Genomic DNA, 26,647 nt, shown 5'->3' with positions numbered 1-26,647 from the left:
ACTCATGTCAGCCAAACCAGTGACTCCTCCCAAGAGGAACCCATCTGTAGACAGACTGCTTCCAGGCTCTTCTCCCTCTTCTGCACAGAGCAGGTTTATATGGTTTTTGACTTCTATATGAAAAGTTTTTGCTATGTTTTTGATTTACCGTGTACATAAAACATAAGTGCCGTCATGTGATTTAAACTGCACAATAGTGTGGCATAAAAATATATTTAGTTGTTGGCAATTTGTACATTCCAGTTTCTAAAGCCAAAGTCCAAACAGAGCGCTAATCTCCGTATGTTTTAGATATTTTGTAAGATGTAAAACCTCTTTTTTGATAATGTTAATATTCCCAGAAGTCGTATCAAAGAATTGAATGTTTGTCAGATATGAGGTTCACCCTGAGAAAATCAGAGGTAGCCTGCAGCTTTCAATTCACAAGTAAAACAGGAGCCTGCTGAATTATGGATTTATCGCCGTCAACATTTCTGAGGGAAATGGACTGATACGACTTCCAAATGTTTAATGAAATTTTTAAGCAAAACCGTAAAATAAAAGATAAATCATGTTATGTTTATACGTTTTCTTTAAAGGGGCGGTCCGAGTTATATTCTTTTACTAAAGGTCTGTTCTGTATGTAGTAAATTACAAGTCAGCATATACTCACCTCCCCCCCCCTCGCTGTGTTCTGCACCGCCGCTTTGGGTTTTCCATCGGAGGTCAGATTTATAGGCTTCCTCAGCCTGTTTATGGGACATCACAGGGGCTGCAGCCAATGGCAGAGCTCAGCGCACGATCGCGGGGGGAACGGAGAATAGATGAACATTAGCCGTGAGCCAGAAATAGGCACACAGCCCATGAAATAGGCTTGCAGAGTGCCAAAGGCAGCAGCGCTTGCCAGTACTTGTGAAGCCTCTAGGAAAGTGTCCTAAAGCTTCTTGGTGCTTCTAGAGCTGTATAAAAAGAAATTCTGCTTCACAATAAAGTGCAGCAGGGACTACAGATCCAGCTGAGGCACTGTCTGTGAGAGCTGTTGGAGACCAGTGGTGCAATGGTCTGCAGAAAAGCGTTGGGCAGAGTGAAAGAGTCTGCAGAAGCACTAAGAGAGTTACAGTTTCTGAAGACCAGCCATCGGCAGGAACCAGAAGAGGATATCTAAGAATAATTCCACATGGGTTGTAAGTGAGGCTGGCCTCAGAAAAAGCCAAAGGTGTACACACCATTAGCGACTTGTGAGTTAGCCAGCAGGCCTCCTGCATGTTAGTGAGAATCCATATACCAGTGACAGCGACAGTAGATATTTTCCCAAAGTTTGACCGACTAGGAGCGAACTACTATTTTGACTTTGAGCAGGGTCATGCCTGGACACATATAGAAGTTGAATTTAAATAAACTGTTTTCAGATACCACAAGGCGTGGAGAAATATCCCTTTAATTACAAACAGTAATCTGTGGTTTGATGTTCTACTAAATTGTGTTTAAAATGAACAATCACATTAAATCAGTTCAGTATGCGAAGCGTTAAAGGGGTGGTACTAAGTAAGGTGGTACTAATTTACACTTAACGATTATTGCTCAAAACTCGTTGAAACAAACTAATTTTAGTTATAATCAGGCAGTGTAAATGCAAAACAATCATTTACTATTGGTTCACTTGTCGTTATCGCTGACTTTCAGTCGGTGAAAAGACGATCACCGGATCGCTGGCTTCTCGTTATGTGTAAATGCTCCCTGCTCAGCAATTCACATAGAAGGTGAAGCAGTGAGTAAGAAGCGAGGAGCCCAAGATCCAATGATAAGTCTTCTGTCTAAACGCCCTGCACGACCGCTAATGACCTTAGTGGTGACATCAGCGCTCCTGCAGTCGACGACTGCCAGCCTGTGTAAAGATACACGGATAAGGAAAAACTTTATGATTGGCGGGGGTCTTCTGGCACCTCCAGCGATCTTGAGAATGGTTATTCTAAAGGTCCCTGCAGGGGCGCCCCCACCATGAGGCGAACTTGGACTGGTGCCTCAGGTGGCACTTTGCAGGACCTCAGAGGGGCAGCAAGTTGCTGCCTAGCCAGTATCTTTACAGCCTGTGCATCCCTGTCCTCTCCCCCTGATGTCTGTGTTCCTGCATGTAAATGCCAGCTTGTATACAGCACAGACACCGGGCAGAAAAGCCGGAGACACACAGGCTGATTACAGCAGCGGCCACCACTAGAATCGAACTACAGAACAAGTAAGTTCAATGCTTGCTGGGTTAGTCACTTCCAGCCAGACAGCATTAATACTGGAGCCACTATGGACATCACTATTAATACTGGGGCCGCTATGGGGGCCACTATTACTACTGGGGCCACCATGAGGGCTATTAGTACTACTGGGGACACTAACAGGGACAGAATTACTACTGGGGCCACTAATGGGGTACTGCTACTATTGGGGTACCTACTGGCGGTGCTAATACTATTGCGACACCTACCGGGGGTGCTATTACTCTGTCACTTCAGATAAGTCTCAATGGTTCAAATATGTGTTGGGTATCTTGCGTATTGGTGCTTTCAATGCCTGTAAAATAAGTTTTTTTGTTTTTTTGGAGGAGATGGGGTTGGGCCATTTTTCACATTTCTCCTCAGGCAGCATTAAGGCTTGGGGCACCCCTGGGTTCCCGATATGAATGGAGCCAGGATGCTCATGCACGTTGGTGGTCTATTCATTTCAATGGGAGCACAGGAGATTGCCGAGTGCTTCTTCTTGGCTAATTCCAACACTCCCATTGAAATGAACGGCTGAAAGCACGCATGCGCATTCTCTGCTCAATTCATGTGGGGACCCTGTTTTTGGGATTACTGTGGGTCCCAGCTGTCAGATCCCACTGATCATAAAGTTTTTTCCTTGGTAACCCCTTTAATGATAATATAGATTAAATATTATTCAGGATTCTCTCTTTCTATTACAGGACGGAAGGTCTGTTACGCAGACTATAAGCATCCGTGCTACAAAATTGCTTATTTTCAAGACGTCACAGCGCGGGTTGGCTACCATCAGGCACGCCAGGTCTGCGATGGGGAAGGAGGCCATCTTCTGAGCATTGAAAGTGAAGCAGAGCAAAAACTCATTGAGAGAATGCTGCAAAATCTCACAAATTCAGGTTCCGGAAAAGCCGATGGGGATTTCTGGATTGGACTCTCAAGAAACCGAGACTCCATGGTTTCATCTGGTGCTTGTCCGGACCTCTACAACTGGGATGACGGAAGCAACACCCAGTACAGGTAATTGCCAATGAGTTTAAAGCAGATGGGTTCAGGGCCATTCGCATGGGACGATTGTCGGTCAAAATTCGTTATCGCTGACTTACTGTCAGCATAAAAAACATTGCTGGATTGAGAGATCCTCGCTGAGTGTAAATGCTCCCCGCTCAGAATCTGAAGCGCTGAGCAAGAAGCCCGCGATCCACTGGTGAACTGGCTAAACTCTCCGCATGAGCGCTAATGACGTCAGCACTTGTGCAGTCATTTAGATGACTGTTGGCCCATCTGAATGGGACATTAGCCAATAGGGATTTTACCACTGATGGTATTTATCCGTTATCCACAGGGGGGATAAATGTCTGATCTCTGCGGTCCTACTAGTGGGGTAGCAGTGCACATGTGTGACCAGTGCTACATTTACTTCTATGGGATGGAAGGAGTCTGATACGCTTGTCAATTTTCCTCCATCCTTTAGAAGTGAATGGAGTGGTAGTCACACATGCGCACTGCTGCTGCATTCACATGGAGAACTCGGGGTGCGCTGGTCCCAACGGTCAGAACCCTAGTGATCAGATATTTATCTCCTATCCTATTAGGAGTGCGCTCAATGCACTATAGTGGCGGCTTTCAGCGCGGATCTCGTGGGAGGGGCGGGTGACAAAGAAACGCGAATACGATGCGGACATCAGGCTTACCAAAAATATATATATTATAAGGAGTAAACTTGGACAATAAGTTGTCAGTAGAAGCTTCCGGTAATAGATAAGTGGTATGAAGTTATTACAAGGACATTGGCTAACCTAACTAACTCTAACTAAGGATATGCGCAACTGTAATGTGCGCAGACTATTCTGACAATTTTTTGAGAAAAATTGTCAATACACCTAAATTGTAAAGCACATGGCAGTCACACCAAACATTTCAAGCCAGCAATGGTGGTCGCCCGCAAACAGTACAAAAGTGACGCAAATGTTGTCCAATATGTTGTCTGCAACTGACGGATGAATATGAATCTCTGGCTTTGGCTCAAGCTTGTGTATTTTTAACTGGCAGGCTTGCGCTTTAGTCGCTATCCATGTGCACATGACGTTTTTTTCTGAGGGCCGACCTCACTTACGTATCTCCAATGTTTCGTACTGAAACATAGATGAAGCATCTTTGGATGTCAGTTGGGGGTCCCCTATTGTACAGAGCGGGAGGACAATGTGGACTCTCTCTAGCTATAATTACCTGCTGATTTTCTTTTAGCGATGTCGGTTATGATTAGAGATGAGCGAATATACTCGTTTAGAGTAATTACTCGATCGAGCACCGCGATTTTCGAGTACTTCTGTACTCGGGTGAAAAGATTCAGGTGGCGCCGGGGGGGCGGGGGGAGGCGTGGCGGAGCGGGGGGGGGGGGGGGGGTAGCAGTGGGGAACAGGGGGAGCCCTCTCTCTCTCCCTCCCCCCCCACTCCCCGCTGCAACCCCCCACTCACCCACGGCGCCCCCCGAATCTTTTCGCCCGAGTACGGAAGTACTCGAAAATTACGGCGCTCGGGCGAAAAAGGGAAGTGGTCGAGTAGGTTCGCTCATCTCTAGTTATGATACATTATGGGGCCGCGCTTCTTATTTACAGGCTGCCTCTTTCTCGTGCCACTGTCCCTTTCTGATGGGCACAGAATCTCTTGGACACGTCTCTCATGAGTCCCTCAGCTGACTCCTCACTCCTCTTGCAGCTCTCTCTTCCTGTAATGCAGTCTCTCAAGGCTGAGTACCACTGCGCTCGCTCTCCAGTTTGTCACTCTCTCATCCGGTGTCTGGTATCTACTATTTCCCCCCCGATCACATCAAGCTTAAAGGGGTTGTCCCGCGCCGAAACGGGTTTTTTTTTTTCAACCCCCCCCCCCCCCGTTCGGCGCGAGACAACCCCGATGCAGGGACGTAAAGAAAGCTTACCGGAGCGCTTACCTTAATCCCCGCGCTCCGGTGACTTCAATACTTACCGGTGAAGATGGCCGCCGGAATCCTCTTCCTCCGTGGACCGCAGCTCTTCTGTGCGGTCCATTGCCGATTCCAGCCTCCTGATTGGCTGGAATCGGCACGTGACGGGGCGGAGCTACACGGAGCCGGCATTCTGCACGAGCGGCTCCATAGAAGACTGCAGAAGACCCGGACTGCGCAAGCGCGGCTAATTTGGCCATCGGAGGGCGAAAATTAGTCGGCTCCATGGGAACGAGGACGCTAGCAACGGAGCAGGTAAGTAAAAAACTTTTTATAACTTCTGTATGGCTCATAATTAATGCACAATGTACATTACAAAGTGCATTAATATGGCCATACAGAAGTGTATAGACCCACTTGCTGCCGCGGGACAACCCCTTTAAGCCAGTCTCTATTATCCCCAGTCCTGCAGACATCCCACCTGATCTCTACAATCAATGGGAAGTAGAATGCAAGACTCCATAGAGAGATACAATGCAGTAATGTATGACGGCCAGTAGAAGTCACCCTTGTATCATCCAAAGAAACATCATCTGAGCCCCTTTCACTAACATTGGGAGAACAATGGAGAAGATAAGTATAAAACTTACAACCCCGGACTCTAGGGGCTAGCTACTTTTAAGCCCATAAGCTTAGCTCATGGGGCCGAGAGTAACAGATTCCCTTTAGGACCTCCACATTAGTGTTTACTGTAGTTGTCTGAACCTGCCGATAACATCGGGGCCAGATGACTCTCCTTTCTCCCAACAGATGATGTTGGGGGACGAGGAGGATCAGGGATATTGAAGCATTTCAAAACTGATCCTTTTATTCCCTAGGAGATAAGCCAGTGCCAGACTTGTTTGGCTGTTACTTGCCTCCCTACAAACACAGGAATGCTTGACTAGGGCCGTCTGCCCATGGCAGAGCCAGATCCGAATGCCTTAGCCCGCAGCAGAATCTGACTGTTACAGCAGCAGGGGTCAGTGCGCACCTGTCTCTTTTCCTCTTCATCTGCACTGCGGATGGTCGGGGCGAGCCGCCATCAGACATGCGCATTACAGATTTTTTTTCAAATGTTTATTTTTCCCATGTCGGCACTAGGCAATGGCGCGGAATCTGCGACCTGTCCGCAATGTTAATTGCAGATGGGCCGCGTATCGGAAGGCTTCCATTATCTTCAATGAAAGCCATCCGCATGTAATCCGCGCACAAATAGAGCATGCTGCGATTTTTCCGCGAGCGTGCAGGAAGAATTGATTTCTCATCACATGCTATGGACGGTATTTGTTGCAGAACCGTGGTGCGGACACCCGCAGAAGACACCGGATGAGTGACCAGCAAAAATCTGTTCGTGTGTGGGAGCCCTAAGGGTCTCTTACATAGGATGACCCAACTATAACCACTCCTGTGTCTTTACACTGAAGCGATCATTGCTAGTGAATTGAGGCGCAGCGGGCCGGGAATCGTTCCAGTCCGCCCGCCTACATTCACAGTAAACAGGCAGTTGTTCATAGATTAACGACTGCCTGTTCACACGGCCGATCTTTTATGTACGCATTTACACTGAATGATAATCATTCAGATTCCCGATGGATGACGGAAACTGAATGATTTATTGCCCCCCTGTGAAAGGACCCTAAGCCGAATATTCATGTGCACCGGGGCGCCGGGGCATAAAGTTGTCGGCTCAATGATTGCTTAACTGACGGTTCTTGGAAGTATATGGGCAGATCTGCCACAGAATATCTGCGGGTTTGTAAAGCACGATATCTGCAGTAATTATGGGGCAAAACTAGATCACAATCTGCATGTCAGACGTTGGCTTGTTGTAGATTTGTCCGTGGTGTAACATTCTGCCCCGTGTAAACCACCCCAATTTACTATGTTTATTAGTGCTGCTTTAGCTACTACGGTAGCAGTACGGGCCTTACAAGTAATATGCTGCTCCCACCTAAGCCTACCAAGCTGGCAGATCGCCAATTAGTGAGTTCATTATAAAATTATAGCTTAATGGAGTTTATTATAACATTTTGCTAAGAACTTCTTCTAACTGGGGAGATAAGCGGCTCACTCAGCGGTTATCCGCTACACACCTGCTTATTTATGCAGTAACTTAAAGGGATATTCCCGTTGCGCAAAATTGCTGTCGAATGCTTATCAAAAATTATTAACCCCTTAAGGACAGTTTTGGGGGGAATTTTATCTCCACTTTTCAAAAGCCATAACGTTTTTATTTTTCCCATCGACACGGCCGTATGGGGGAGATTTTTGGGATGCAAACTGCAGTTTTTATTGGGACCCTTTTTGGGTGTATATAATGTATTGTAAAACGTTTATACTTTTTTGGGATGGAGAAAACACATCACTTCTGTCTTTTTTGTTACGTTAATGATGCAGCATAAATGACATGAGGATTTTTTTTTCTGTGGATCGGTGCAATTACGGCGATACTGAAATTACGTATATATATATATATATATATATATATATTTTTTTTTTTAAAGTTTTTCCACAAACCCTTTTGCTTGAAGATTATTTTTGTACATTTTTACATTCAAGATCCCATAACTTTCTTATTTTTCCATGGACGGAGCTCTAGGGGGGCTTATTTTTGCTGCAGTTCTTATTTCCTCGTACATACAGCTTTTTTGGTCACTTTTATTGCAATTATTTGGGAGGCCAAATGAATGTTTTTTGCGGTGCAGGATAGTGTGTTCAATATATTGTACGGGACGTTACAGATACAATGATACCAAATATGTGGATGTTTTCAATTTTTTTTCTTATACAAATGGGAAAGTGTGCAAAAAGGGGTGTTTTTGCTATTTTTTACACTTTTCCTTAGACTGCAGTGGTGCAAGAACATACACACTGTGTATACGTTTTTTTTTTTAACATGGCAGGCTATGGCCACTGATGGCCCTGTAAGAGTAACCTGTCATGGTGTTTTATACATTAATTTATGTCGGGGTCATAACTGACTTGTAAAAGCAGTCATAAACAGAAAGTCCTCATTGGGCGATGCTCTAGTAGACTGTGTGTTCACTGGACAAGTCTGAGATAACACAATGTAACTACTAGCTTTAGCGTTTAGCAGTTTTATATGTCCACATGTAAATTTGAGATAATGTAACTGCCAGGTGAATTGCAACTTTAGAATGTTTTGATGATTGCTGAGTTGGGGCAAACCTAACCCCTCTGTCATCGGATGATTGGATGACAGCGGGCGGTGTTGGCTCATGATCGTCATGTGTTGCAATGTGTTTTTCTATATACATTTTACTCAGTAAAGAGCTTCAGAGGAGGAAGCAAATGTTGAAACGCCACTTCTCTGTTTCACGCTGTATTCTTCTCTGGTGCACCGACGACTTAGGCATACCTAGCTAATGAGGCTTTGATACCCCTTGAGTATTAGGAGAGTGAAGGACTGCTTTAACAGCCACCAAATGGCATCCAATTACACTTGAATGGGACAGCGCCGCACAAGTGTGAGAAGCCTGTGAGAATTGGACTGCGACCAATCACACACTGATGGCCTATCCTAAGGATAGCTACAGACGGTTCTAGCAAAATGTGGCCCCATCTCTATCCCCCACTATTTGGAGAATGTGTTGCCCCCAATTCCCAAACCAACTGGTGAGATGCCGCCTTGAAGAGGAGAATGAATGAAGAATTGGCATGTGCTATGGTATCACAGGAACGGCTGTGATATACTATAACATTAGTAGATGGGAATATCCCCTTAAGTAATATATCCGGCTCTGATAACACATAAGAGTTGACTTATTTCTGCATATATTGGCAGGAACTGGTATGCGGATGAACCGTCTTGCGGCAGTGAATCGTGTGTTGTCATGTATCATCAGCCAACAGCCAATCCTGGTATTGGAGGTCCATATCTTTACCAGTGGAATGACGACCGCTGTAATATGAGGCACAATTTTATATGCAAATACCCTCCAGGTAGGTGAAATAACATTGTTTACATTGTCCATTTACATTATCTCATCTGTTTCAGCCTTTTTATATTATTTTGCTGCACTTTTATACACATTTGTACATTTTCTGGGAATGTTTTCTGATTTTATGTAAATAAAGCTTAATGCGGCCCCTTTTTTCTTTTTTGATTTTTTGGTTTGTCCTCCACACTTTAAAAAATGATAATTCTTTTTTTTTATGTGACTGTAAGAGGGATTGTCTTATTTTTATTTTTCAATAGTACTATTTATTGTACCATACAGTGTACTGAAAAACTTCTAAGTGGAGTCAAAAACGCAATTCTGCCATCTTTGGGAAGGGGTCTGGTTATTAGGGCTTATTCACACAGGCATATATCGTCTGGGTTTAAATTCCTTTTTTTTAAATTAATGAACCTTTTTTTAGATCACTCATAGAGTATAATGCAATACTATAGTATTGCATTTTATATAGTGTTCTGATAGGCAGCCTATCAAGCCTTACCACAGACATGGCTGGACAGGCAATCTGAAGTGACAGCCCTGGGTGTCTTCAGAAGGCCCCTGGCTGCAAGGGAAACTGAACGATCCCTGAACCTCAATCTCAGAATTGAGAGTGGCATTTAAAGCGTTAGCAGCTGCGATCGGGTTGCTATTGGCTTCAAAGACAGCCGCCATCAGCCCTGTATGGAGTGGGATTAGCTCTATACAAGTATGAACCCTCAGGACGTACCTCTATGTCCTGACGCGTCAAGGGGTTAAAGGAGTTGTGCAAAGTTATATGTGGATAGGGATGATTTTATGATCAGTGGGGGTCCATTCACCAATCCCGAGAATGGAGGTTGGGATGGTCCCCAAGTGAACTTCAGTGATAGCGTCAGAGATTCCCAAAGTGTTTGAACTCTGTAATCGTTGGCATTGTCTTTGGAGTGAACGGAGCAGCGGTATGCCTGTTCAATTTCTCCTGCTTTCAATCGAGGATCAACTGGACTCCAATTCTCATGATCTGTGGGGTCCCAGCGGTTGGAGCCCTGACGATCAGAACTTTAGCCCCTATGCTGTGGATAGGGAATAACTTTATAACTTGTCACAACTAGTTGTCTCGCCTTGTTTGGCCACCAACTTGCTTGTTCTTGAGACCCTTCTTCAGACTTCCAAGAAAGTTGTGGTGATTTGTAAACTAACTGATGCACACTGACCACTGGTGGTGCATCTGTAGTCTAAGATATTACACACTGCTGTTACATGTGAGCATCGCTGACTAGAGATGAGCGAGCATACTCGTCCGAGCTTGATGCTCGTTCGAGTATTAGGGTGCTCGAGATGCTCGTTACTCGAGACGAGCACCATGCAGTACTCGTCTCGATTAAACGAGCACTGACCATTGAATTCAATGGAGCCGGCAATACAGCCGGCTCCAATGAAAGCAATGGCCTGCCGGCGAGCGCGGGATGAATTGTCGAGAAGGGCTTAACTATATAAGCCCTTCCCTGCAATTCATCCAGAAATGTGTAAAAAAAATATATATATACTCACCTTGTCCCGGCAGAACGATGTTAGCCCATTGAATTCAATGGAGCCGGCAATACAGCCAGCTCCATTAAAAGCAATGGGCTGCCGGCGATCGCGGGATGAATTGTCGGGAAGGGGTTAAATATATAAGCCCTTCCCTGCAATTCATCCAGAAATGTGTAAAAATAAAAAATATATATATACTCACCTGGTCCCGGCAGACGGAGTTCAGCGCGGCCAGCGGCAGTCCTCCTGAACTGCTCTGAACAGCTGTGAGTAGTGTTCAGCAGCCGGGGATTTAAAATCCCCGCCTGCTGAATGAGCTGCCTCTAATTGGTCACAGCCTGACAAATCAGAGGCAGATTCCACTCACACAACCATTCATGAATTTATGAATGGGTGTGTGACTGCTGCCTCTGATTGGCTCAGCGGGACCAATCAGATGAGATACTCGAAACGAACTCTCGAGCATCACTGAAAGTTCGACTCGAGTAACGAGCACCCGAGCATTTTGGTGCTCGCTCATCTCTATCGCTGACCAGTCATAAATCAGTATGCAGTATCTCACACCCAATGCACAGGGTGTACCGAGTACTGTACTGACAGGAGCCATGGTAGAAGAATTGGCAGCAGAATGAAAGAAAGGATGGCGGACGGTAATGTAACCCCCTCTCCGACCCCTGGAGAAAAACTGTACAAAAAAAGGTGTGGCTTACACAATTCTGATGCACCAACAGTAATAAATGTGCACCAATGATCTTCTACAACCACCGGCAGTCATGATGTTGCACCATGGTCATATGACTAAAATCTCTAGGCTTCTAGGAGATTTTCACTCTGCATTATCTCTACATGTTAGAAGGCTCATTTGACAATCAGCAGATCATAAATTCTTCTGATGGGACCCCCAGTAATCAGCTATAATATGTGCACAACTTGAATCTATTTAATTTAATTGCAGTGCCTCCACAGGGTAAATGAGGCATTACACAATGCAATTCAAATCAATGAGTTGTCTATGTAATGCAGGACAGAATGATTCCTTCAGAGGGGAAGATGCTCTTGGTAGTTGCCTTCTACTCTGGCAAAGAAATGGGGATTTTGAACAGCAGACCTTCTTTTATTAACTCAGAATACCCTCATATGATACATGAAAAAAAAAAAAATATATATATATAAAATATTTTTATTTATTTATTTTTTTGCAAATTTAAACAACCCCTTAAATGAGTTTTTATTACCATAATTTAAGACCTTTTTAAAAAACTTTTGTCAAGATGGAAACTTATCCCTAACCCATTGGATCGGTGGGAGTCTAACTGATCTAAACCCTGCTGATCATGACAATGGGGGTTGTTTGTACCCACGATTGAATAGAGAAACACACAAGCCTTTTTGCGGCTCCATTCATTTCAGTGCCGGAGATAGCCAAGTTCGAGCCTATTCATGTTTGTCGCCATATTTGTGTGAGGGCTCATTTTTTGAGGGGCGTCCTGTAGATTCTATTGGTAACATAATGGAATACATACGACTTTTTGATCTCTTTTTGTACAATTTTTCTTGTCGTTTTTTTTTCTGACGATGTTCACCGTGTGGAACAAATGTGTTACTTACAGATGCAGCAATACCAGATATGTTTTTGCTTTATTTTTTATTCTAAACATGGGTAAAGGGGGAGTTTCTAAACTTTTAATTTTTTTATAATTTTTTTTAAAACTAATTTTTACAATTTTTTTGGTAGTCCCATACTGGATTTGAACTTGTAATCGTGTGATCACTCATAGATTATAATGCAATACTATAGTATTATTTTATATTGTGTTCTGACAGGCAGTCTATCATGCCACACCTCAGACATGGTCTATGTATCCATCTATCTATCTATCTATCTATCTATCTATCTATCTATCTATCTATCTATCTATCTATCTATCTATCTAATATCTATTTATTTATCTAGCTATCTCATATCTATCTATCTAGCTATCTCATATCTATCTATCTCATATCTATCTATCTATCTATCTATCTCATATCTATCTATCTATCTATCTCATATCTATCTATCTATCTATCTCATATCTATCTAACTATCTATCTATCTATCTATCTATCTCATATCTATCTATCTATCTAACTATCTCATATCTATCTATCTATCTATCTATCTATCTATCTATCTATCTATCTATCTATCTATCTATCGATCTCCTATCTATCTCATATCTATCTATCTATCTATCTCATATCTATCTAGCTGTCTATCTCCTATCTATCTCATATCTATCTATCTATCTATCTATCTATCTCATAATCTATCTATCTATCTATCTCATATCTATCTATCTATCTATCTATCTCCTATCTGTCTATCTATCTATCTATCTATCTCATATCTATCTATCAATCTATCTCCTATCTATCTATCTATCTATCTATCTATCTAATATCTATTTATTTATCTAGCTATATAATATCTATATCTATCTATCTATCTATCTATCTATATTCTATCTATCTCCTATCTATCTATCTCATATCTATCTATCTATCTATCTATCTATCTATCTATCTATCTATCTATCTATCTCATAATCTATCTATCTATCTCATATCTATCTATCTATATTCTATCTATCTATCTATCTATCTCATATCTATCTATCTCATATCTATCTCCTATCTATCTCATATCTATCTATCTATCTGTCTCCTATCTATCTATCTATCTATCTATCTATCTATCTATCTAATATCTATTTATTTATCTAGCTATATAATATCTATCTGTCTATCTATCTATCTCATATCTATCTATCTATCTATATTCTATCTATCTCCTATCTATCTATCTCATATCTATCTATCTATCTATCTCATAATCTATCTATCTATCTCATATCTATCTATCTATATTCTATCTATCTATCTATCTATCTCCTATCTATCTATCTCATATCTATCTCCTATCTATCTCATATCTATCTATCTATCTATCTGTCTCATATCTATCTATCTATCTATCTATCTATCTATCTATCTATCTAATATCTATTTATTTATCTAGCTATATAATATCTATCTGTCTATCTATCTATCTCATATCTATCTATCTATCTATCTATCTATCTCATATCTATCTCCTATCTATCTCATATCTATCTATCTATCTATCTATCAATCTATCTCCTATCTGTCTATCTATCTATCTAATATCTATTTATTTATCTAGCTATATAATATCTATCTGTCTATCTATCTATCTCATATCTATCTATCTATCTATATTCTATCTATCTCCTATCTATCTATCTCATATCTATCTATCTATCTATCTATATTCTATCTATCTCCTATCTATCTATCTCATATCTATCTATCTATATTCTATCTATCTATCTATCTATCTATCTCATATCTATCTATCTCATATCTATCTCCTATCTATCTCATATCTATCTCCTATCTATCTCATATCTATCTATCTATCTATCTATCTTTCTCATATCTATCTAGTTGCCTCACATGTTGTATCTCAGCCTCTTCATTTAATATGCAGAACACAATAGTAACTAAACCTTTTTTCCTGTGTGTTTAGCTGTTTATGCATTTTATACACTTTATATGCCTCCCTCGGCTGTTCTAAAAATCCTCCATCTACGCAGTCATCATTTGCTCTCTTCCTCTACTGATGAATTTCTATTTGTTTGCCTTAAAAAAGTTAGAGAACTTTTCCAATGAAACAAAAAAATAAAGTTTTTCTCCTCCCCACCATCACTAATCGGAGCTCCATCCCACATCCAGCTGCAGAACGCACTAACAGGACGGCGGCACCCGCTGCACCCGCTCATTCTCTGCACGCTGAGCCACCCGCTGCCTTAGCATGCTCATTGTAATCCACTGTATTCGGCATGACGCAGTAACTGTGAGAGAAGCGAGTGCGTGTCACACTGCGCTAACCGACTTCTGCACCTCTGGGGCGATTCTCTTTTCTTTAACAGAAAATATCCTAGAGAAAGAATTAGGAGACAGAGGAGAGCCCGAGCCCGGTAAGAACCGAGAAACCCTGCAGTTACCCTGCAAGTATCCAGAGACTCACCAGGCGAAAGGATAACCCAATTATTCTGGATGTATTTATGGCCGAGTGTATAAAGATGGAGAAGTAATCTCATCCAGGATAATAAGTGGACAGGCTTCAGAAACGTTCCCTTCTGGTTTCTCATAATGTAATTTCAGGACTTGATGTAATGTGATGGAGAATCCAGATTTTTTTTTTATAGCTTGTTTATAATGATTCTTAAAGAAACAGATATGTAATAAAAAGTACAAATATTGGATAACAATAGGCGTATGGAAAGTATGAGTTACAGTGAGGTCGTCCAGCGATGGGCCTGGGGTCATTTGGTGAACGAATCCATCTACAAGCTCATAGAATGGGAAGGTGCTTCATGTAAAGTTATGTTAATGGAGATATGTCATATGAAAATGGCTTATAATGTAATCATACTACTAGGGAATATGGTGATTGGGCCTGCCCTGCAGCATCAGGTCATGCATACTTAGCTTATTTTTCTGTGAGTTTTTATATAAATAAGGTTTTTTTGATGATTTTTAAAAAACTTTTGTTATCATAATCTGTATTTAAAAAAAAAAAAAATCTTTAAATCCTGCAGTTCTCACATTGACCACTAGGCCTAATAATAGTCTGACACTTCCTGTTCTGTAGGAAAAAAACTTCTCAGCCGTTATCCCAATATAACCACAGGCAGGATTACACTGAGAGGTGACCCCTATATATATAGATAATACAGAGTCCAGCATTCACTATAGGCCGCCTTCAGACGGCCGGGTTGGATCCGGCTGCGAGAATTCTAGTAGCGGGACCCGACCCGAGCGCCTGCAGAGAGCAGCGCGGAACTCACCCGCTCCTGCAGCTCCGGCTCTTTCATGTGCTGGCTACCGGGCTGCCGGCTCATGCGCAGAGCGGAGACGGCGACCGGTGAGTGATGTTTCTCTGCGAGCCCTGCACAGAATTAGAGCATGCCGCGGTTTGTTTTCTGCGCAGGATTTCACGCAGACAAACCGTCTGCATAGGATTGCGTATTGTAATCCCACCGCGGAATTTTCGCACGTCTGCAGGCGGCCATATATGACCTCAAACGTCACCTCATCCCCCTCCCTGCACAATGACCTGTTCTGTAGAGAAAACTTTTCAGCAGTCATCTCATTATGATCCCAAGTAGGATGACACTGAAATGTAACACCTATGGATAGATAACACAGGATCCACCATTCACAGTATGTGATATTCACAGCTCGCCTCCTCCCCCTCCTTGCACAGGGGTGAGAGTGTGTCTAGATTAGTCTTCCATAGAAATCAATGAAGAATGTGCAAACAACTGGGTCTAGGTGCATCCTTCTTACAATCACAGAAAAAAATATTAGTCATTCGACGAGCCCGACTCTTCAAGTTATTGAAACAACATGTACATATCATAGGGGACATTACTTAAAGTATTTGCCCTTTTTTGGTATATTTTGCATCATACTCTATATAGTTTTTAGTTACAACGCATTTACTGTTGCGTTGCACCTTTTCGGACATGTCTTGCACCCCAAATGTCAGTTCTTTGCCTCCCCACCCCCCGAAATGGGCATGGCTGGCAAAGCTTCTCAGAGCACCTTTAAACCGTCCCTCTAGTTTAGGACAAAATTCTGTACTGGAATCAGAGAGTGGAGAGGGTACATTACCTGTATTTGACTTTGTTGGGCATTGTTTGATTCTGCTGGTGCGAATCGAAGCTGGAAGTATAGTAGAAGGCATCACTCCCATTGATTTCAGTGAGAGCAATGCCTTCTATTACATTTCCAACATTTATCCCAATGTTGATGTCCGGCTGAGCTACACTGATAGTAGACCCAAGAATTAGCCTAATGGTGGGGATACCAAGTGGTAGACCCTCGCTGATCAACTATTGAGAGCCTATCCTAAGGATAGGGCATTAATTGTAAATTTCTGGAATTTCCCTTTAATTACCAGCATTACCAACCTCTTGCCCCTGTTTCCAGCTCTGTCCTCAATGCCAGTGGGCCGGTAAACAGCTGATTAGTGAGGTTCCCAATCATTAGACCGCCACTCATCAACTATTGTTGACCTATCTTTAGTAGTGTTGAGTGAACTGAAACAGTAGAACCATGTTTCGGATGGAACTTTGTTAAAAGTTTCCTTTGGCGCAAACCGGAAACTGGGCAGTTAGTCTCAGCCGAACCAACTAAAATGGTTTCTTCTTCCTATTCCCTTTTCCTTCTCCTTCCTATTCCTTTTTTCTCTTTCTTCGGTTTCCTATTCCTACTCCTTCTTTCTCCTCCTTCTTCTTCTTCTTCCTTTTCTCTTCTTGTTCCTCTTCCTATTCCCTCTTCCTCCTTATTCCTATTCCCTTTCTTTGTTTCCTCTTCCTACTCCTTCCTCTTCCTCTTCTTGTTCTTTCTATTCCCTCTTCCTCCTTATTCCTATTCCTATTCCCTTTCTTTGTTTCCTCTTCCTACTCCTTCTTCCTCTTCTTCCTATTCCCTCTTCCTCCTTATTACTATTCCTTTTCTCTCTTCCTTTTCATTCTCCTTCATCTTCCTCACTCTTCCTCCTCCTCCTCCTTATTCCTCCTTTTCCTTTCCTCTTCTTCATCCTATTCGTTTTCTCTTCTTCTTTTTCCTAAAAAACTGCTCAATAGATACACTGCTAGGTGACACACAAGTCTTCTCCTGGCTCTTAGACAGTGTTATACACCAGCTTTAGGGGTATATATAAATTTCCGGTTCAAAGTAATTCACATCAAACCAAATTTTTTGCTGAAATTCGACAGGCAGATTGAACAAAGTTTTGATATTGCTTGCTCATCATCACTAATCCTGAGGATAGGTCATCAATAATAAATTCCCGGAAGACCCCTTTAATTACCTGTATTACCAGCCCAGTCCGCTGCATTACAGACAGAGATGCTTTTGTTTCCGTCTGCAATAACAATGGGCCCCGCAAACTGCTGATTGTCTGGGATCCCCGCTGATCAGGATAGGTCATCAATAGTAAAGTCCTGGAGTACCCATTTAACATACATATACGAAGGAGAACAATTGATAATGACAATGCCCTGTGTGGTTATTCTCCTCATTGAGAGAAAACTGTACAAAATACTTTGTGGCAACTTTTTGATAGCTTGTATCTTTCTGAGTAATAATAACACAAATACGCCAACTCTTCCTAATCATATATTTCTTTCTGCCTTCCAGACCCGCTGTCTCCTGTGACCACAGTTGTAACTATCGCTACAAGCAAGCCAGAGGACTCCTCTCATGTATCTGTGGCTGAAACAGGTGATTTGTTTCCATTAGCTCGAAACAACTCAGCTGAAATTCATTTGTGTGGGCGAAATGCTTACTTCATTTTCCAATAAGAGCCGCAGCATGCAGTAAATATTGCCATAATATAGTTGTCAGGCGGAGGAGCAGCGAGTACTGGATCTCAGAGCAGTAATTAAGGCTGTGATAGCGGCTGATCATTTATTAATTATCAATACTTTTAAAGGCTGGAATAAATATAATTATATTGCTGGTTAAGCAGGGAGCATTAGATACGTGCCGCCGACTGCTGAGTGGAACAATTGAATTGGGAGGAGGATTGTAAATATTTCTCTGTTTTGCTTTTTTCCCCTCTCTCCTCATCTTCTAGGAATTATGCCAAACTTAATCTATGTTATTATCCCCACCATACCGCTGCTGCTGCTGATACTGGTGGCGTTCGGGACCTGCTGCTTCCAAATGCTACATAAAAGGTACAAACTGTTACTGCGCACATTCCGCTTGCTCTGTGTAAATCAATTCCCCGTGTTTTGACTATGAGAGAAGGTGGGCGGCGGGGGCGGAGGGTCGTTACTGGGGACTTGTTAGTCTGAAATTAATGTATTCAGGATGATATTCGAATTATACATCATTTATAGCGATAAATCTAGAATACAACCCTGAGATGGATTGAAGATGAAGTGCCCGACTACAGGGAAGGATAAAAAAACTGAGGATCCTAAACTATCTATCTATCTATCTATCTCATATCTATCTATCTATCTATCTATCTATCTCCTATCTATCTAATATCTATCTATCTATCTCCTATCTATCTATCTATCTATCTATCTATCTATCTATCTATCTATCTATCTATCTATCTATCTATCTATCTATCTATCTCCTATCTATCTCCTATCTATCTATCTATCTATCTCATATCTATCTATCTATTTCATATCTATGTATCTCACATTTATCTATCTATCTCATATCTATCTATCTATCTATCTATCTATCTATCTATCTATCTATCTATCTATCTATCTATCTATCTATCTCATATCTATCTATCTATCTATCTATCTATCTATCTATCTCATATCTATCTCATATCTATCTATCTATCTCATATCTATCTATCTATCTCATATCTATCTATCTCATATCTATCTATCTCATATCTATCTCATATCTATCTATCTCATATCTATCTCATATATATCTGTCTCATATCTATCTATCTATCTATCTCATATCTATCTATCTATCTATCTCATATCTATCTATCTATCTATCTATCTATCTCATATCTATCTATCTATCTCATATCTATCTATCTATCTATCTATCTGTCTATCTCATATCTATCTATCTATCTCCTATCTATCTATCTCATATCTTTCTATCTATCTATCTCATATCTATCTATTTATCTATCTATCTCATATCTATCTATCTATCTATCTATCTATCTATCTCATATCTATCTCATATCCATCTGTCTCATATCTATCTGTCTCATATCTATCTATCTCATATCTATCTCCCATCTATCTCCTATCTTATTCCGCCAACTTATTCCGCAGCTCTTTCAGGCATGGATAAATGCAAAACAACTAGAGATGAGCGAGCGTACTCGGCCACGCCCCTTTTTCAACCGAGCGCCACGATTTCCGAGTACTTCCGTACTTGGGTGAAAAGATTCGGGGGGCGCCGTGGGTGAGTAGGGGGTTGCAGCGGGGAGTGGGGGGGGGGGGGGAGAGGGAGAGAGAGAGAGCTCCCCCTGTTCCCCACCGCTACCCCCTGCTCCGCCACGCCTCCCCCCACCCCCCGGCGCCCCCCGAATCTTTTCACCCGTGTACGGAAGTACTCGAAAATCACGGTGCTCGATCGAGTAATTACTCGAAACGAGTATATTCACTCATCTCTAAAAACAATACAACAATTACAATGTGAGGTACATTCGGTTTGACACAAATGGGTTGGGGGTGGTACAGGAGGTGCAGGGGGTGGGGAACACAGGAAATAGGGAATTTCATGTGCAGATCAATTATTGGAAGGTAAACAGAGTGGGGCACCATAGGGAGGGGTGGGGCACTAGGTCAGGAGTTTTGGTATGCTCCCCTGAAGAGGTGTGTTTTTAAGGCATGTCTGAAACTTTGTGCATCAGGAATTGTCCGGATGCCTTGGGGTAGAGCGTTCCAGAGGATGGGTGCTGCTCTGGTGAAGTCCTGTAGGCGAGCATGTGAGGTTCGTATTACAGGGGTGTTAAGTCTGAGTGTGTTAGCCGATCGGAGTGAGTGGGCTGGGTGGTGTACTGACAGTAGGGAGGCGATGTATGCTGGCGCAGCGCCATGCAGAGCTTTGTGAGTGAGGTAGAGGAGTTTAAATTTAGTTCTGCAGTGGATGGGCAGCCAATGCAGCGACTGGCATAATGCAGAGGCGTCTGAATAACGACTGGATAGAAAAATGAGCCTAGCTGCTGCATTTAGTATAGATTGGAGAGGAGCGAGTCTAATGTGGGAGAGGCCGATGAGTAGCGAGTTGCAGTAGTCAAGCCGGGAGTGGATGACGGCGACCACGAGCGTCTTTAGCGTGTCCGTGGTTAGGAACGGACGTATTTTAGCAATATTTCTGAGGTGCATGTGGCATGTTTGGGCCAGAGATTGGATATGGGGGGTAAAGGAGAGGTCAGAGTCCAGTGTGACCCCAAGGCATCGGGCATGCCGTCGGGGGGTTATGATGGTGCCAGACACTGGAATGGAGATGTTGAGGGGAGGTCGGTTGGAAGGTGGAAAGACAAGGAGGTCAGTTTTAAAGAGGTTTAGTTTGAGAAAAAGGGAGGACATAGTGTTAGAGACAGCGGACAGACATTCAATGATATTTTGGAGGAATGGTCCAGAGATCTCACGAGAGGAGGTGTATAGTTTGGTGTCATCAGCGTAGAGATGGTATTGGAGGCCAAATTTGTGGATGGTTTGTCCAATTGGGGCAGTATAGATAGAGAAGAGAAGGGGACCAAGGACCGAGCCCTGGGGTACCCCAACAGCGAGAGGAAGTGGAGCAGAGATACAACCAGCAAAGGAGACACTGGAAGAGCAGTCAAAGAGGTAGGAGGAGAACCAGGAGAGAGCAGTGTCCTTTAGACAAATAGAGCGGAACATAGTGAGAAAGAGGTTATGGTCGACAGTGTCAAATGCAGCAGACAGGTCAAGGAGGATTAGTAGGGAATAGTCAGCTCTTGACTTTGCAGTCATCAGGTCATTTGTTACTTTTGTAAGGGCAGTTTCGGTCGAATGTAGAGAGCGGAAACCAGACTGGAGGGGGTCGAGGAGTGAGCTGTCAGAGAGAAAGCGAGTAAGGCGGGAGTAGACCAGGCGTTCTAGTAATTTGGAGATGAAGGGGAGGTTTGAGACGGGTCGGTAGTTGGCAGCATCAGTTGGGTCCAGGGTTGGTTTTTTAAGCAGAGGGGATATGATGGAGTGTTTAAATGAGGAGGGGAAAGTGCCAGAGGTTAGGGAGAGGTTGCAGATTGTGGTGAGGTGAGTAATGAGAGCTGGGGAAAGGGACTGGTGGAGGTGAGAGGGTCGCTAGCACAGGTGGTGGGGCGGGCAGAGGAAAGGAGGTTGGAGACTTCTTCCTCTGTCGTTGGTTCTAACATAGATAGTGAGTAGGTGCTGGGTGCAGGGCTGATGAAACTGGATCGGGGCTAATAATGCAGCTTTCAGAGATTTCTTTTCGAATGTTGTCGATTTTTTTTCTTTGAAATAGGCAGCTAGTTCTCCAGCAGTCAGGTCTGTCGTAGGGGCCTGTTCTTTGGGGCTGAGGAGGGAGTGGAAGGTCTCAAAGAGTTGTTTGGGGTTGTGGGATAGTGAGGAGACAAGGGAGGTGAAATAAACTTGTTTGACATGGTGAAGGGCTAGGTTATAAGTTTTAAGCATGATTTTGAAGTAGAGGAAGTCTGCTGGACGCTTTGACTTTCTCCACAGCCGCTCGGCGCACCTGGAGCACCGCCGGATGAAGCGCGTTTGGGACGTGAGCCAAGGTTGCCGTGGTCTGCTTTTGACGGCTCGAGTTTCGGGCAGTGCCACTTCATCCAGGGCTTCTCTCTTCCTTCTCCCTGTCTTTTTATATTTTCTCCGTTGATCTATACATCCAATCTTCAATCCAAATATCTATTTGTCTTTCTCTTTTTCCGTTCAGCCATCAATCAAAATATCTATCTCTCTATCCACCTCTCTTTCCATCCACCCACCCGCCTATATCTGTCAATCGCTTTTCCTATCAATTCATCTATCTATCTATCTATCTATCTATCTATCTATCTATCTATCTATCTATCTATCTATCTATCTCATATCTATCTATCTCATATCTATCTCATATCTATCTATCTCATATCTATCTCATATCTATCTATCTCATATCTATCTATCTATCTATCTCATATCTATCTATCTATCTCATATCTATCTATCTATCTATCTATCTATCTATCTATCTATCTATCTATCTATCTATCTATCTATCTACCGTATATACCGGCGTATAAGGCGACGGGGCGTATAAGACGACCCCCCAACTTTCACCTTATACGCCGGTAATATAGTGTAAAAAAAAAAATCATTACTTGCCTCCCCCGGCGTTCTGTCGCGCTCCGGCAGGATGTCGCTCGCTCCTCGTCCCCGGCGCAGCATTGCTTTCTGAATGCGGGGCTTGGAATCCCCGCCTCCAGAAAGCTAATACACACGCCGTCAGCCAGTTACAGCCATTCAATGACAGCATTGAATGGCTGTGATTGGCTGAAGGCGCACGTGGCTTCAGCCAATCACACTATTCAATGACATCATTGAATGGGTGTGATTGGCTGAAGCCACGTGCGCCTTCAGCCAATCACAGCCATTCAATGCTGTCATTGAATGGCTGTAACTGGCTGACGGCGTGTGTATTAGCTTTCTAGAGGCGGGGATTCCAAGCCCCGCATTCAGAAAGCAATGCTGCGCCGGGGACGAGGAGCGAGCGACATCCTGCCGGAGCGCGACAGAACGCCGGGGGAGGTGAGTAATGATTTTTATTTTTTACCCTTTTTTTTTGGTATTACCGGCGCATAAGACGACCCCCGACTTCAGAGCAGATTTTTCGGGGTTCAAAAGTCGTCTTATACGCCGGTATATACGGTGTCTATCTATCTATCTATCTATCTATCTCCTATCTATCCAGCTTTCCATCTGTCTGTCCATTTGTCTATCCATCCAATCGTAAATCATTTTTCTGTCTACCTACCTCTCTTTCTGTCCATTCATTCAGCCATCTATCTAAATATTTATCTCTTTCCATCCATCCATATCTATTTGTCTGTCTCTTTGTTTGTCCATTGATCTATCCATCTAACCATCAATCCGAATATCTACCTGTGTATCTCTATTTGTCTAACTCTCTTTCCCTTCATCCATCAGCCATTAATCTAAATATCAGTCTGTCTGGATCTCTTTTTGTCTGTCCATCCATCCATCCATTCATCCATCCACCCATCCATCCATCCATTCATCCATTCATCCATCCTTCTATCATTAATCCAAATCTCATATCTAACTCTCTCAGTCCATCATTAATCGGAGCATCAATTCATCGGTCTCCCATCACAAATGCATATTTCTGTAAGTCTATGAGGATTTGCGGTATATAACTGAAAAAGAAGGAGTGTGTAGGGGATTTAGGAAGAAAATTAGCTTCTACAATGAATCTACATTGATGTTCAGCGCTGTCTATTGTGGCGCCCACACCCACAGCGCAGCCCCACGCCTTTACCGTCACCAGTAAGCCCACACTCCTTGAGTCACATAACCCGAGGCAGCAGAACGGAGGCACTAATTTAATGATTTGTCTCTTCTACTCGCCGCCTACCTCAGTATCTTCCCTTGTAATATTTTCTCTCTCTTCTATTGCTTTCCCGACTTTCAGTAAAGAACGTTCAAAGACCAGCCCAACACAATCTACCCTGTGGATCTCCAAAGCCCCGAGGAGCGATATCACTATGGAAGTTTAACAAAACAATGACTCATATCACCAGAATGTAAGAAAAACGTATCACAATGTATTTTCTGGATCACTAAACTTTGAAGCATCGGCTTGGAATGACTTGCTATCTCAGCAGCATCAGTATTCTGTTCAGCGAGAGGAACTAATGGCTCCCCCTTGAGGCACATTTTAAGAACACTTTTGTAATACTCATGTTTGATTCATAAGTAAACCGGAATCTTACGTCTTGCTACATTTAGAATAAAGAAGCCTTACGCTTATTTTGCTGGTTGGAAATCTTCAATTACCATGCAGCCGAGGACACGGACGACGCCTCATTCAATTTATAAGAAGAAATATTCTGTATGTTTGACACTGTTTGCAACGAGAATGGTTGATTTTATTATCCCGTTTCTTCTGTATTGTACTTTTTGATGAACATTATAGTCTCTCTTGCTATGAATGTGTATTGTAAAAAGAAACAACCCTAATTTATCTTTGCATAAAGGTTTGATAGAAAAGAAGTGTTTGCTTGTTGATCCGTCTCCCCGTCTCACGTTACATTGCCGGATACATACACTATATTGCCACTTTATTAGAGACCCCCATCTAGTGGCGCGCTGGACCTCCCTAAGGCTTCAGAACCGCAGGAATACGTCGTGGTGTAGATTCCACTGGGTGATTAAATCATTCTGCAGGAATATCGGCCCCTGCGGACAGGAAGCTTCTTGTAGTTGTTGCAAATTAGATGGAGGTGCTGACAGGAAGGGGTCACCATTTCATGCTGCTTGTGCCAAATTTTGACCTCCCATCAGCAACAGAAATCTGGATTCATCTGACGGGGGATTTTTTTTTTTTGCACAGTCATTTTACATATGTTAAAATGCATCTTCAAACCCATTTATCTTCATGTTTTGGGGCTGACGATTAATGTGGAAATTTTGCACTCACGCTGCTCTTCCGTCTCCCAAGAACACTAAATCAATACGATCCAACTCTGAGAAAGACCTCTACTGCTGCTGTCATTCTAATGTTGTGCCCTGTTTCCCCTTCCCCTAAGCAGCCCATTAGTATATAGACACCCTCATTACTATATAGAGACTGACAGTAGGACATTACTAAATAGAGACCTCTGGAAGGACATCGCTACATAAAGACCGGCAGTAGGACATTACTACATAGAGACCCCCCATTACTATATAGAGACACTCAGTAGGACATTACTACATAGAGACCCCCCATTACTATATAGAGACCCTCAGTAGGACATTACTACATAGAGACCTCCCATTACTATATAGAGACCCTCAGTAGGACATTACTACATAGAGACCTCCCATTACTATATAGAGACCCTCAGTAGGACATTACTACATAGAGACCCCCCATTACTATATAGAGACCCTCAGTAGGACATTACTACATAGAGACCTCCCATTACTATATAGAGACCCTCAGTAGGACATTACTACATAGAGACCTCCCATTACTATATAGAGACCCTCAGTAGGGCATTACTATGTAGAGATCTCCAGTAGCATATTACTACAGAAACCCTGGTAGAACATAGGTTTATGACATAGAGAGCCCTGGTAGAATGTTACTACATAAGGATTGCTAGTAGGACAGTACTAAATAGAGATCCCTGGTAGTGCAATACCACATAGTGACCAACAGTAGGATTTTACTACATAGAGACCAACATTACTACATAGAGACCCCAGTAGGACATTGCTACATAGAAAACCTCATTATTCCATAGAAACTGCCAGTAGGACATTACTACATAGAGAATCCTGTAAGACATTACTATATAGAGACCCCCAGTAGGTCATTGCTGAGTAGAGATCCCCATTACTACATAGAAACCGAGAACAGGACATTACTACATTGTTTCCCCGAAAATAAGACCTATTCCAAAAATAAGCTCCAGCCTAATTTTTCAGGATTTTAAGAGAAGCTTGAAATAAAAGCCCTACTCCAAAAATAATTCCTAGTTACATTGCATTAAAAAAGAGAATACATTACCTAGCAGGCTCGGTCCAGGTCCCTTCTGCTGCTCTCCAGAGCTCCGGCACGGTTCCCACAGTCCTCGGCTGCTCGTGCAAGATCACTTCCTAGTTATGGGATTCATAAATCCCGCCTCCAGGAAGCAATGGTTGTGATTGGTTCTTTGAGGCCTGCTCAGCCAATTAATGCAGCCTTCGAGGGAGGGACCTGTTCCATCACACTGGTTCATCGAGCACTGCATTGATTGGCTGAGCAGCACTCAAAGAACCAATCACAGCCATCATGTATTAAAGGCAGGATTTATGAATTGGTTAAGCTGCGGCTCACCCCCATGACAGGATGGCTGTGATTGGTTCTTCAAGTGCTGCATTGATTGGCTGAGTAGCGTTCGAAGAACCAATCACAGCCATCGCTTTGTGAAGGTGGAATTTATGAATCTCATAACCAGGAAGTGATCCTATGTGGGCGGCTGAGAACTGCAGGAACTGTGCCGGAGCTCTGGAGAGCAGCGGGAGGGACCTTGACCGAGTCTGCTAGGTAAGTGAAATAAGACATTCCCAAAAATAAGACCTAGTGCCTCTTTTGCAGCAAAAAATAATATAACACAGTGCCTTATTTTGGAA

The 26,647-nt window shown here is 42.8% G+C and overlaps 1 protein-coding gene across 2 annotated transcripts in view; it reads left to right on the top strand.

The window, feature by feature from the left end:
• Nucleotides 1-24,496, top strand: part of CHODL (chondrolectin) — a 72,703-nt gene extending 48,207 nt beyond the window's left edge. Inside the window, exons 2-7 of one of the 2 annotated variants that reach the window (XM_066599101.1) lie at nt 2,933-3,245; nt 8,996-9,153; nt 14,660-14,707; nt 17,943-18,026; nt 18,382-18,484; nt 23,958-24,496. In XM_066599101.1, coding sequence (XP_066455198.1) covers nt 2,933-3,245; nt 8,996-9,153; nt 14,660-14,707; nt 17,943-18,026; nt 18,382-18,484; nt 23,958-24,042 — 791 coding nt within the window. In that variant the 3' untranslated portion in view covers nt 24,043-24,496. The remainder of the gene's footprint in view (nt 1-2,932; nt 3,246-8,995; nt 9,154-14,659; nt 14,708-17,942; nt 18,027-18,381; nt 18,485-23,957) is intronic. The other variant, XM_066599102.1, reaches the window with a different exon arrangement.
• Nucleotides 24,497-26,647: the final 2,151 nt, after the last annotated feature.

This window comes from Eleutherodactylus coqui, chromosome 4, assembly GCF_035609145.1.
Source record: "Eleutherodactylus coqui strain aEleCoq1 chromosome 4, aEleCoq1.hap1, whole genome shotgun sequence".
NCBI classification, from domain to species: Eukaryota; Metazoa; Chordata; class Amphibia; order Anura; family Eleutherodactylidae; genus Eleutherodactylus; species Eleutherodactylus coqui.
Note: the sequence above shows the minus strand (reverse complement) of the source record. Positions and strands in the feature narration are given on the sequence as shown.